At 44.4% G+C, this 13,964-nt stretch overlaps 1 protein-coding gene across 3 annotated transcripts in view; it reads right to left on the bottom strand.

Annotated features, from left to right (window-relative positions):
* Positions 1 to 13,725, bottom strand: part of LOC122555770 (nuclear body protein SP140-like protein) — a 53,970-nt gene extending 40,245 nt beyond the window's left edge. Inside the window, exons 1-2 of one of the 3 annotated variants that reach the window (XM_043701887.1) lie at positions 13,612 to 13,725; positions 2,328 to 2,475 (exon numbers count right to left, since the gene is read on the bottom strand). In XM_043701887.1, the coding sequence (XP_043557822.1) occupies positions 2,328 to 2,474 (147 nt within the window). In that variant the 5' untranslated portion in view covers position 2,475; positions 13,612 to 13,725. The remainder of the gene's footprint in view (positions 1 to 2,327; positions 2,476 to 13,611) is intronic. The other 2 variants (XM_043701886.1, XM_043701888.1) reach the window with 2 other exon arrangements.
* Positions 13,726 to 13,964: the final 239 nt, after the last annotated feature.

Raw genomic sequence — 13,964 nt, 5'->3', positions numbered from 1 at the left:
GAGGCAGCAAGAGTATTTTGGTGGGTCCAGTTCAAGAAAGTCTAAGTACTTGGTTCTAAAAATAATAAGCATCACACAAACCCACTGTGACAAAATTGAATGGCATTTACAGAAACAAGGGCGTAGAAATCTGGCACTTCGAGAAAGTTTCAGAAAATCCGTAGAAGGTTAGAACCTAGAAGGAGGCTATTTGGCCTACTGAATGTGTTCCAAAGTTTTTGTTAAAGCAATTTCAAACCCCAGGAGAAAGTGAGGACTGCTGGAGATCAGATCAAGAGTGGTGCTAGAAAAACACAGCAGGTCAGGAAGCAGCTGAGGAGCAGGAGGATTGATGTTTCGGGCAAAAGCACTACATCAGGAATGACGCTTATGAGCCAATGGGGTGTAGAGATAAATGGGAGAGGGGTGGGGCTGGGGGGAAAGGTAGCTGGGAATGTGATAGGTAGATAAAGGTGGGGGTAATGGTGATAGATCGGAGAGGAGGGTGGAGTGGATCCGTGGGAAGGAAGATGGACAGGTAGGACAGATCATAAGGGTGGTGTCGAGTTGGAAGGTGGGATCTGGGATAAGGTGGGGGGAGGGGAATTGAGGAAACTGGTGAAATCCACATTGATCCCGTGTGGTTGGAGGGTGCCAAGGTGGAAGATGAGGCATTCTTCCTCCAGGCATCGGGTGGTTAGGGTTTGGCGGGCAGAGGCGGCCCAGGACCTGTATGTCCTTGGCAGAGTTGGAGTGTTTGGCCACGGGGCAGTGGGGTTGTTTGGTGTGGGTGTCCTGGAGATGTTCTCTGAAGCATTCTGCAAGTAGGTGTCCTGTCTTCCGAATGTAGAGAAGACTGCATCGGGAGCAATGGATACAGTAAATGACATGTGTAGAAGCGCAGGTAAAATTCTGATGGATGTGGAAGGTTCCTTTGGGGCCTTGGACGGAGGTAAGGGGGGAGGTTTTGCAATTCCTGTGGTGGCAGGGGAAGGTGCTTGAAGGGGATAGCAAGAATGTCGTGGAGGGAATGGTCTTTATGGAAAGCGGATGTGGTGGGGAGGGAAAACTATTTCTGGTGGTGGGGTCTGTTTGTCGGTGGCAGAAATGGCGGAGGATGTTGCAATGTATACGGAGGTTGGTGGGGTGGAAGGTGAGGACCAGGGGTCTTCTGTTATTGTTGCGGCTGTAGAGGTGGAGTTGGAGGGTAGAGGTGTGGGAAGTGGATGAGCCACACTGGAGGGCATCATCGATCACATGGATGGGGAAATTGTTGTCTTTGAAGAAGGCGGCCAACTGGTGTGTTCTGTGGTGGAACTCGTCCTCCTGGGAGCAGATACAGTGGAGGTGGAGGAATTGGGATTAAGTGATAGTGTTTTTACAGGAGGCAGGTGGGAGGAGGTGTAGTCCAGGTAGCTGTGGGAGTCAGTGGGTTTGTAGAAGATGTCCATGTTGAGTCGGTCACCGTTGATGGAGACAGAGGTCCAGGAAGGGGAGGGAGGTATCCGTGATGGTCCAGGTGACAACCTCATGGGAGCACGAGATGGCGCCAATACAGTCATCAATGTAGCAGAGGAAACGGTGGGGAGTGGTGTCGGTGTATCTCCGGAAGATGGACTGTTCCACGTAATCGAAAAAGAGGCAGGCATAGCTGGAGCCCATGTGGGTGCCCATGGCTCCCCCTTTGGTCTGGAGGAAGTGGGAGGATTCAAATTATCAAGGGTAAGGACCAGTTCAGCCCAGCCTGATGAATTTGTCCTTCTAGCCTCCCCAAGTTGCAAATGGCCTGTATGTGAATGCTAGCATATTCAAAAGATAGTGAGGACTGCAGATGCTAGAAAGTCAGAATCGATAAAATGTGGAGCTGGAAGAAGCATGACAGAGGAGCAGGAGATTTCAAACCCCAGCCTAATGAGTTTGTCTTTCTAGCCATGTCTCTTTCTTTGTTACAAATATCTGTCGAATCTCCCCTAAAAAAGGTACAACTTTCTTTTCCCTCAACTACTCCCAGTGACAACATTCCATGACTTCCAACAAACCACTGTCTGGCAATTTCTCCTCATCTTCCCTCTTGCTCTTATTTTGAAATCTCTGATGAGCTTTAGTCAATAATTCCCCAAGGAAAGGATACAATCTCCCATGTTAATGATAAACCTTTTATCTTCCACAACTCAAATGGGAATATTATTAGTTTTCATCACAACTCCTCAGTATTTTGGTCATGCCTACAATCATCCTGATGAATCCACAGTGCAAATTTAATACACTTGCTACAACGTGGTGCTCCATTCAGTCTTTTAAGTAAGGTCAAACATTTCTCTAAATTTTCCCACCGAGATGTTACTCACTTGGAATTTTTCATTGGTGATTACCAGCTTGTCCCGAAGACCATGGACGAATGGGAATAAATTATCAATCGCAGAGGAAATGTCTGCTTTATAGTTGCAAAGCTTCTGCCTGAGTTCTTCATCAGTAAAAAAGCCAAGGAAAGACATACTGTAGGAGAAGATAATGAACATATTCCTCAATTGGCATCACAGTATATATCATACCAGCAAAATTCTTTGAATTGGGCAATATAATTGTATTTATACATCATTCAAATGTGTATCAAGGGAGAAAAAGATAGTGGAGTTTAACTTTTAAGAAAAAAAGACAGACTTATTGGCAATGATTTTAGGCCTTGTCTGGGAAGTCCTCAGAATCGGAATTCTGATTACAGATGTAAATCACAGCTGAAAATTCAACATTTGATTCCCAGATTTTGCATCCTGATCTGCCATGCATCAGAAGTAAAGCAAAAGCAACACTAGATCCAGACAAACGTTTGTTATCCAACGTGACTGAGTCATTAAATGGTGATATTTAATGGTGATTAAATAAACAAATCAAGGTCCAGAGCCGCTTGTAGGACCACAAATGTGAGATCCAACAACAAATAAGAAGAGTAAGCAGCACACTCGACCTAGTGATAACTCGGCATAAAGACATCAAACCTGTCACCATTAAAAGAACAAGGACTGGACGCCTTAAGATAACTCAGCATTTATGTTCATGTACCCAGGAGAAAGAAGGCAATTAAGTTAGAGGGAGGTGCTCCCTGAATAAGACATACTGTATTTCTATCTTTAGTTGCAGTCTGGTCAGATTGTAGAGCTTGCATCTGATGGAGGTAGGTTCCTAACCTATCTCCAAGGAAGGCAAAGAGAAGGGGTTGACTCTAAAGGAACAAGATGGTGGCTCCTGGTCCTGTGTTCTGAGCATCTTGTTGCTTGGTTTGGAATGGATGACTTGTAGCGATTAAGATGGGCAACTCAACAATTTCCATCTCCAATGCTTGTGGTGTGTTCTCAGCATCTCCAGGAAGGGCAAGAGCGTGAACTCAACAGCCCTCCCATAAGCAAAGTGCTTCTGCCCTGCTCCCTTGACTTGACTTAACCTATCCATCGGCTTTCCCACCTATCTGCTCCATCCTTCCCACTGATCAATATCAATCACCTCCTATCTGCATCCACCTATTGCCATCTCTACCCTTCCCACAGCCTTTACTCTTCCCTCTATTTATTTATCAGCCCTCTTCCCCCTCCCCAGTTCTAAATGAAGGGTCCTGCCCAAAACATTGACTCTCCTGCTCCTCTGGTGCTGCTTGACCTGTTATGCTTCTTCCAGCTCCACATTTTATCTACTCTGACTCTCCAGCATCGGTAGTCCTCACTATCTCTTGAGTATGCTAGCATTCACATACATGCCATTTACAAGCATAGTGCATATAGTGGTGTAGCCAGAAGCAGAAAACAAGGGGGATGCCCAAATCCCTGCATTACAAGTGATTGGAAGCACGACATTGAAGGTCATAATCGTTAAGTTTTATCCTGGGAGATAATAGTCACTTACAGAGGGAAATGCTGACATCGCCTGTGGCTGCTGCTGCTTAGCAACAGGTGTCAACACTGAAAACAATACTTGACAATCAGGTTGCCTGCTGCATTCAGAACAAAACATGCCTCTTACAGATTTAAAAATCACAACACCAGGTTATAGTCCAACTCGTTTCTTTGGAAGCACAAGCTTTCAGAGCACTGCTCCTTCATCAGGTGGTTGTGGACTTTAACAATTGGTGTCATGTTCAGCCAAGTTAATGCATTTAAGGTGTGAGGTGCCCTGTGTGAGACTATCTATGCCACAATGTTCAGACTGATTCAAATGGATTGACAGAATCTTACATGGATTTATGCAGTTTTTAAGCAAAATAAAATGTAATTCTGCAAGTAAAAATTCAACCCACAAACTTAGGTGTGTTTGTGCATGTGGGAGGGGTTATGAGTGAGAGAGTGGAAAGGGGTAGAAGTGTGTGTGTGTGTGTGCGTGTGAGAGAGAGAGAGAGAGAGAGAGAGAGAGAGAGAGAGAAGAGAGACACCGAGCAGAGGCTACAGCAACAGATGAATGGACACATCACGACAATCAACAGACAGGAGTCTTCCCTCCCAGTCGATGAACACTTCAACAGTCTGGGACATCGACCTTGGACCTTAGGGTGACCGTCCTCCAAGGGGTCTTCGGGACAGGCAACAATGCAAAGAGGCCGAGCAGAGGCTGATAGCCAAGTTCGGTACCTATGGGGATGGCCTCAACCAGGACCTTGGATCTATATCACACTGCAGGAGGTCCCACTTCGTTATACACACACACCTCTCTCTCATACACTCCCACGCGCACCCTCTCACAGACATATACCCCTTTACACTCACATTCTCTTCACCACACACGCACACACACAAACAGTCACATGCATAAATACACATAAACGTTTGTGGGGTGAATTTGTATTTGCAGAATTATGTTTTATTTTGCTCAAAAACGTCATAAATCCACATAAGATTCTGTAAATCTGTTTTTAGATTAGAATCAGTCTGAACATCATGGCACAGATAGTCTCACACAGGGCACCTCACACCTTAAATGCATTATCTGGGCTGACATGACATCAATTGTTAAAGTTCACTTGAGAATGTAACTTTAAAAATGTTTGCAATTTACATATGAAAGAACTGAAACCAACATGTTCATTCTAAAAGATAAGAGACTTAACAAACAATCCAGGTCTTTTCCAATATATAATTTCAGTTACATCATATTTTATCTTACAATCTTAAACTCCAGAACCACCTGATGAAGAAGCAGCGCTCCGATAGCTAGTGCTTCCAAAGAAACCTGTTGGACTATAACCTGGTGTTGTGTAATTTTTAAATTTGTTCCCCGGGGGATTCAAGATGGCGGCGACCCAGTAGGTCTGGGTCTGCTGAGCTCTGCCCATGACCCAGACAAAGTGGGGTACCTACCCTCCCCTCGCTTTTAAACTATTAAAAAAGCTTTATCCAGCTGCTATAGTCATTTTGCACCAAACTTTAGCAGTTTGGTATATTCTAAAATGACTAAAGGTACAGGATCATGGAGTTTACAATAGGCAGGGACCCCACACCCTCGTCAGCAACAGATGTGTCCGCGGCCGCCCCGGAGGACTTACCTGCAGAGGCGAGGCTGATTTTGGAGTTTGTCAAGCTCCAAGAGTAGATTGACGCTTCGATTGAGGTGACTCAGACCAGATGGGAGTCGATCTCGGTCATGCTGCAGAAGCATGTCTGGGGGAATCGAGAAATTTGGGCAGCGTGTTGAAGGGGCGGAGCAACGAGCTGCGGCCTCCGAGACCACTGCTGAGTCATCCATGGGTCAGGTCCGGGCTCTGGAACGCCGAGTTCAGGCCTTACAAGAGTAGGTTGGCGACTTCGAAAATCAAGGTTGGTCAGAAGAATATTGGTTGCTGGGCCTTCCTGAACAGGGAGGAGGAAGGCCAGCTTGTTGACATCTTGGAGCAATGGCTCCCACAACTGCTGAAGCTGGAGTCTGAATTAGGCCGGGTGCGGGTTGAGCGGGCCCACCGGGTTGCTGTGTGGACAAGCACCCCCACCCGATCCTAGTGCAATTCCAGCACGACAGGGATAAGCAAATGCTGCTGGAGGCCTCAGAGCTTTGAGGAAGAATCCCCAAGCTATAGTATACAAGGGATCCAAAATAATGCTGTTCCAGGATTACTCTTTGGTTGTGGTACACAAGAGGAAGGCGTTTGACGAGATAAAGGAGCTTCTGAAGGACTTCAATATTTAGTACTCCATGAGATACCCGGCAACATTGCACCTCCGTCAAGGAGGGTCTGTGTATAACTTCGGATCGCCGGAAAAAGCAAAAGAATTCTTGGATGCTCTCAAATAGACTGAAGGACTTGAACTATGTGGGCAATTATTTTATTTGACCCCTTTTTTCCTCCTCCTCCTCCTCTCCCCTTTCTATTTTTCATCCTTCCTTGAGGAGGGGGGGTTCTTTCTTTTAACTCTTATTTATTATTTGCCTGGTTTATCTGGTTTTTGGGGAATGTTTTCTGAGTTTCCTTTAATATTTGCTGGGATTGTAATTTTATATGTTTTATTTCATGTTGCTGCCTTGTTAAATATGCCGAGGGTAGTAATATGGAGGGGGCGGCGGGTTGGTGGCCCACTTTTCATTTCTGCATTGTAACACATTGGTAGTTGTTTATCTTACTTTGCGATGTCTGGGCCGAGGGCATGGCTCTAGCTGGAAGGTGTTATGGCAGGATTATTGGATGGTTGGAGAGCCCCTGTAGACAATGGGGAAAGTCGCCTTTTAGTTATGTCTTATGTTATTATTTCCGAGGAGTAGTTCTTCGTAGTTTTGATCTAGTTGTTTCAAAGGTTGCATTTTTAAATTTGTGAATTGTTTACGGTCTCTACTCAATTGAGTGGAACTTTTTGAGTGGGGTTCTTCCTCCTGGGCAGGGGGGGGGGGTTCTCTTGAACTTTCTTGAACGATCATGGCTAGCCATTCGTTTAAATGGTGTACCTGGAATGTTAATGGGAGCCACTCGCCAATTAAAAAGAAAAAGATACTATCAAGTTTTAAAAAAAGACAGGGTTGATGTTGCCCTTTTGCAGGAGACTCATGTAATTGATAGACAGCATTTGAAGGTGCAGCAGGGAGGATTTGGCCATGTGTTCTTTTCCTCTTTCAATTTGAAAAGTAGGGGAGTGGCCATTCTTATCCGGAAGAATCTTCTGTTCCAAATGTTAAGCCAGATAAAAGATGAGTAGGGACGGTTTATAATACTTAAAGCTCTAATATATGGAGGGGAGTACTGGATTTTGAATGCATATTGCTCCCCCAACCCCCAGCACATCCTTTTAAATTCATAACAGATGTGCTCTCCAACTTGATGGCCCTTGGGGTGCATCACATAATTATAGGGGGAAATTTTAATTGTATCATCAAACCCGAGGTGGACAGGATACCTAGGAGCTCTGTGGGTATATCTTTGAGATATAGGCAGTTAGCCTTGAGATATAGGCAAGTACCATACCAGAATCGATATATGTTTTTTGTTCCTTCAACCTTTCTGAATTGGATATTGTCTAGTAAAATAGGGAATATAGCTATTTCTGATCACGCAGCAGTGTATATGGAGGTCAAGGCTAGTCGTGACAAGACAGGCTCCCTGCACTGGCGTATGGACCCTTTCCTATTGAAGGATAGTAAGTTCATAGAATACTTCTCGCAGGGATTTAAAGCTTTCTGGGACATTAACTCAGGTATGGCCAGTAACCCATCGGTGATGTGGGAGACTGCTAAGGCATATGCACGCGGCTTGATTATCTCATATTCTGCAACCCGGAAAAGACAAAAGGGAGATCAACATCGTCTGCTCGAGGCTCGCCTGAAGGCGGCTGAGACAGCATATGTTGATGGGCCGTCCATTACTAAATTACAGCGGATTACAGCCCTTAGGGCTACTTTGAATACCACACTTACTCAAACAGCAAAGAGGGACATGAAATTTGTGAAGCAGAGACTATTTGAGAACGGCAATAAGCCAGGCAAGTATCTAGCATACTTTGTCAGAAAGAAAAATGCTCCCCAATCCATTACATCTACTAGAGAAGGTGCTGGTACTTTGACTTGTGATTCTAAAAAGATCAATGTAGCTTTTAGAAAGTTCTACTTTGAGCTGTATCAGTCAGAGGGCTGTGAGGATAGAGCGAGGAAGATGGAGTCATTTTTTAAGAATCTGATCCTTCCGGGCATAACCTCGGAGCAGATGTCTCTTTTGAATGCCCCCCCTGACAAATTCAGGAAGTGCAGGAGGCAGTGAGGCAGCTCCAGAGTGGTAAAGTACCCGGGCCAGATGGATTTCAGGTTGAGTTCTATAAAGAGATCATAGACAAATTGGTAGGACCACTTATAGATATGTATAACTATTCATTTAGTCAGGGTAGTCTCCCGCCCTCTCTGAGAGAAGGAAATATCTCTCTCATTCTTAAGAAAGGAAAATTCCCAGCTGACTCTACTTCGTACAGACCTATATCCTTATTGAATGCGGACTTTAAAATCCTCTCAAAAATGCTGGCATTAAGACTGGAGAGGGTTTTACCATTTATTATAAAAGACGATCAGACAGGGTTTATCAAGGGTGGCAGATCTATTAATAATATCAGATGAGTGTTAAATATGGTACAAGTCTGTCAGCAAAGAGCGATACCGGGATTAGTCGTCTCCCTAGATGCAGAGACTAGGTGGGATGGCCGTACCTTTTTTATACTATGGAGCAGTTTGGCATTGGAGAGGTTTTTAGCAAATGGTTCACAGTGTTACATAACGACCCAAAAGTAGCGGTGATTACCAACGGTATAAGATCAGATAGTGTTCACTTTTGCAGAGGTTGTCATCAAGGATGGTGATGGCCTCTCTCGTAAACTAGTGAACCGCTGGCAGGAGCTATCCGAACTGACCCTAATATAACGGCCCCAGAGGTAGGGTCGGGCAAGCATAAAATTACTCTTTTTGTGGGTGATGTCCTTCTTTTCTTAATGATCCATCGACATCTGTGCCCCGTTTAATTCAAGGGGTTAATTAATTTGGTATGTTCTCAGTGTACAAAATTAATTTTACGAAATCAGAGGCCATGTCGCTAGGAGGTCTTATCAGCATATCCAATTTTGCAGATGGATCCCGCTTCCCCTTTCATTGGTCCCTGGGAGGTTTTCTCTACTTAAGTATTTTTATTACCCCCGTATTTGGTCAGTTATATAAAAGGTAATTATATGTATTTATTAGAGAAAATAAGGCAGGACCTCCAACAATGAAAATATCTCCTAATATCCTGGTTAGGAAGAATAGCTTTGGTCAAGGTGAATATTCTCCTCGCCGATTATACCCCATGAGAATGCTTCCTTTGATGTTGCCAAGACAGACGCTATGTAAGCTTTATGGTTGGCTCAGCTCCTTTATTTGGAAACATACACGGCCCCTTATTAAATTTGATAAGTTACAGCTCCCACAAGTAAGGGGAGGTCCAGATTTTCCGGATTTTAGGAAGTACCAACTGAGTACCCTGCTATCATATGTGGCTGATTGTGGATCACAAGAGACCCAGTCAATTTGGCTGGACATTGAGGCTTCCCAAGCAAAATGTCCCCATTTCAATCTATTATTTATGAATAAGATGAGAATTATCAAGGATCATTGTAAAAACCCGATTGTACTAAATATAATCAAAGTTTGGAGAATGATGCGACAGGGTGAGGGTAATTTACAAAAAACTTCCCTTTTACCCCTATAGTGGGAACGTTGGGATTTCAGCCAGGCTTGACAGATGCTGGATTTAAAACTTGGGAGTCCAGAGGCATCTCCTGCTTGGGAGATCTGTTCGATGGGGAGGTCATGATGTCCTTCGAAAGTTGTGTCAGAAGTTCGGGTTGCCTAGCAAGGACATCTGGATATTTTCAAGTACGAGACTACATACAAAAAAAAACCACATTGATGACAAATCCTTACAAATCAGGTTTGGAAAGGAGAGTGCTTCGGCTGATGGGTGCACCCTCGTTCAGTACTCTCTACCACTCGCTAGGTAATTAGGTATCAAAGGGCACGGAATGACTCAAGAATTAGGGATGGAAATCTCCTTAGAGATGTGGGAGGATATCTGGGAAAATGCCAGGAAGATCTCTATCTGTGTTAGGACTCAAGCTATTCAATTGAAGATACTTCATTGGGCTCATTTAGCACTAGAGCAGCTTGTCAAGTTTAAGGCAGGAGTGCCCCCAATGTGCCCTAAATGTAAAATAGAAGGTGGTACTCTCACTCATTGTTTGTGGACATGCCATAAGATTCGTAGACACTGGGACAGTGTAGCGAATGCCTTGGCAAAGATTTTGGGAACGGAGATTGGGTTGGACCCGGTGTCTCTTCTTTTGGGCTTTCCAAATCTTCCTGCTCTAGATGCATACCGGAAGAAACTGTTTACTATCCTCTCCTTTTGAGCGAGGAAAAACATTTTAGCAAGCTGGGTATTGGAAAGGCCCCCAGGACATTCGCATAGGCATAAAATAGTTATGGAACATATTCCCCTGGACTTCCTTATGAACATGGTGCACCAAAAAACAGAATTGGGTTATAGAACATGGCGGACCTTCTTGAACTACCGATGCAGCTGTATCGGCCATACTGCCTCGGGCTTTTGTTTAGCCGTGAGGAAGATGTTTGTCAGTTCAGGGGCCCTAGGAGGAAGAATTCGTATAAATACGGGTTTTGTTATGATTTCAAATAATTTTATTTTGAATGCTTATTTATTTACCTTTTTTGTTGTTAGTTATGTACTATATTGTAGTTTTTTTTAATATAAATATAGTCTTTTTTATATCTTACTTTAAGTTTTGGTAGTCTGTAGAGTAGATTAGTAACTAGTCTTCTTAATTCATATCAATGCTGTTATTATTTTGTCAAGTGGTTACACTATTTTGTATTAGTTTTGTAATTTTTGAAAAACAAACCCAAAACCCTTTCTTTTCAATAAAAATATTTCCAAAAAAAAACTGTACACCCTAGCCCAACGCCGGGATCTCCAAATGACTCTTACAGATTGGTCTCTTCAGTCATCAGCACACTCTGTCCCATTCCCAATGGATTTGCTGCAATACTATCATCATATGCAGATGGATTAATGTGAAGATAAGGAGAAGGAAGGGACTGCTTCCCCCGAGTTGATAAATATTCTGGCCAATTCAACATCCACGACAGACCACCACACCCCCCACCATAACACCAAGCTGCCATCCAGCTTTGTGTAGGAACAAGTGAATTCACAGCTGCACCAATCCCCCGTCTAACCTCCCAGACTGGCAAGCTGCTACCAAGGATCTGTGCCCACAGCTCACCAGTGGGGTGTAAATAACCAAATTTCATTCCAATCTCAGAGCAGTGGCTCACTTGGGTTTGGCCAATTTGTATCCCGCAGATATTTTCTCTCGTTTTAGTTCTTGACGTTTTCTGCTCCAGAGGAAGTAGTTGGAGTTTCTCTGCTAAAAAATGTTTTACTTCAACACTGTGCAGTCACAAACGTTCTCTATGTAAAGCACACCATTCTCTCAGAGTGACCAAACGATTACAGCATTGGACAAAATATTATGAAGGGACAGGCAGGGCGTGTGTGGTGGTTCATTTGACTGAAAGAAAAGTTATCAACCAGAAACAGATGTGGAAGATACCCATAGTGCACTGTGGCCAGGTTAGCTCAAAGGCTAGTGGCCTTGCACACCCGCCACCCATTGCAGGGAGCTCCTACAATCCTGGCCATGCCTGAGCTCTGCAGATCAGCTCACAAAAGATGCTCAATGGATTCCGGAGTGGGATGATTTTGAGGGGGATACTTTAGGCAGGATGGGATGTTGAGGGTGAGGATTGCGGTGGCTGTTGGATTTTGCAGTACAGGCAGGAAGGAAAGGGTTACCATCATCTGATGGGCAATGGGTACCCACCTGTAGACAGTGACACACTCCTTCTCCTCAGTTTTAACACTCTCCCCAAAAAAGCCCATGCTATCAGGCAGTGTAACACTGGACATGTCACTTACATGTTTCTGTTGTTTCCAGCCCCTACCTTCCCTCTGTACTTGAAGGATGAGTCCACAACATGATCACCCAACTCCATTACGGTGGCTCAGTGGTTAGCACTGCTGCCTCACAGTGCTAGGGACCCTCATTTCCCCTTCCCCCACCTCATCCTAGTTTCTAACCTCCAGCAACACAATCCCCTTGACTTGTCCGGACTTGTCCGACCTGCCCAGCTTCTTTTCCACCTATCCACTCCACCCTCTCCTCCCTGACCTATCACCTTCATCTCCTCCCCCACTGACCTATTGTACTCTATGCTACTCTATCCCCACCCCCACCCTCCTCTAGCTTATCTCTCCACGCTTCAGGCTCTCTGCCTTTATTCCTGATGAAGGGCTTTTGCCCGAAACGTCGATTTTGCCTGTCCTCGGATGCTGCCTGAATTGCTGTGCTCTTCCAGCACCACTGATCCAGAATCTGGTTTCCAGCATCTGCAGTCATTGTTTTTACTACCCTGGTTCGATTCCAGCCTCAGGCAACTGTCTGTGTAGGTTAGGAACCCTTGTCTGCATGGGTTTCCTCCCACAATTGAAGGATGTGTAGGTTAGGTGGATTGGCCATGCTAAATTGCCCATAGTGTTAGGCACATTAGTCAGGGAAATACAGAGAAATAAGGGAATGGGTCTGGGTGGATACTCTTCGGCGAGTTGCTGTGGACTTGCTAGGCCGAAAGGCCTGTTTCCACACTGTAGGGATTCTAAGTACTCAATGCTCTGGCCAATAAAGGAAAGCATACCAAATGCCTTCTTCACTATCCTATCTACCTGTGACTCTACTTTCAAGGAACTATGAACCTGCACTCCAAGGACTCTTTGTTCAACAGCACTCCCCAGACCTCACCATTAAGCATATATTAAGTGAGTTGCCTTTCTAAAATGCAGCACCTCACATTTATCTAAATTAAACTCCATCTGCCACTCCTCAGCCCATTGGCCCATCTGATCAAGATCCTGTTATACTCTGAGGTAACCTTCTTCACTGTCCACTCCATTTCCAAAGTTAAAAATCACACAACACCAGGTTATAGTCCATCAGGTTTACAGCGGATAATTGGAAGTACTAGCTTTCGGAGCACTGCTCCTTCATCAGTTGGTTGTGGAAAATAAGATTGTAAGACACAGAATTTATAGCAAAATGTTTACAGCGTGATGTAACTGAAATTATATATTGAAAAAGACCTGGATTGTTTGTTAAGTCCCTCAACGTTTATAATGAACATGTTGGTTTCAGTCTTCATATGTAAATTGCAAAACCTTTTTAAAAAGTTACATTCTCCAATTCTGGTGTCATATGTAAACTTGCAAACTATACGTCCTTTGTTCACATCCAAATCATTTACAGTATATAAAAGGCGAAATGTAGTGGACCCAGCACCGATCCTTGTGGCACACGACTGGCCATAGGCCTCCAGTCTGAAAAGCAACCCTCTACCACCACCAAGTTGCCTCTCAAGAACCAGTCATACTGAACCTTTGCTTCAGTATTCGGTGTAACTTTGGACCACTATTTCTTTAGCCCTGCGTTACCCAGTATCAGATTACAACGGGAAGGACGCTGTAGAAATGAGACCTCCGTCTGCTCTTCAGAACTGCGAACAGGCTGAGGCAGACGTGACACCTACCTTGTGTATCAATGTCTCTGTAGATCAGTGATACATGGGATTTGAAGACAGAAACCACATTTGAAGCTTTACTGTGTGAAGTCAGAAGATTCTGGTATTTGAACTGCCTGGTTTCGATTGAAGGGGCGTAGTCAGCACACAGTTGCGGAAGTCATTTGCAAAGGGAGCGTCTCTAAAGTTCTGACCGTTGCTTCACAGGCTCAAAACCAGAAAGGCATCCTTTTTCTACTTGCCCTGAAAGAAAAATCACAGTACCCTAGCAAACCTCCCCCAGCCCCGTCCCAAACCAGTATTCCTTTTAGCAGGGACTGTTTTTTTTATCATTACCAACACTCTGCATTTGGGAGTATTTG

Source organism: Chiloscyllium plagiosum, chromosome 13 (assembly GCF_004010195.1).
Source record: "Chiloscyllium plagiosum isolate BGI_BamShark_2017 chromosome 13, ASM401019v2, whole genome shotgun sequence".
NCBI classification, from domain to species: domain Eukaryota; kingdom Metazoa; phylum Chordata; class Chondrichthyes; order Orectolobiformes; family Hemiscylliidae; genus Chiloscyllium; species Chiloscyllium plagiosum.
Note: the sequence above shows the minus strand (reverse complement) of the source record. Positions and strands in the feature narration are given on the sequence as shown.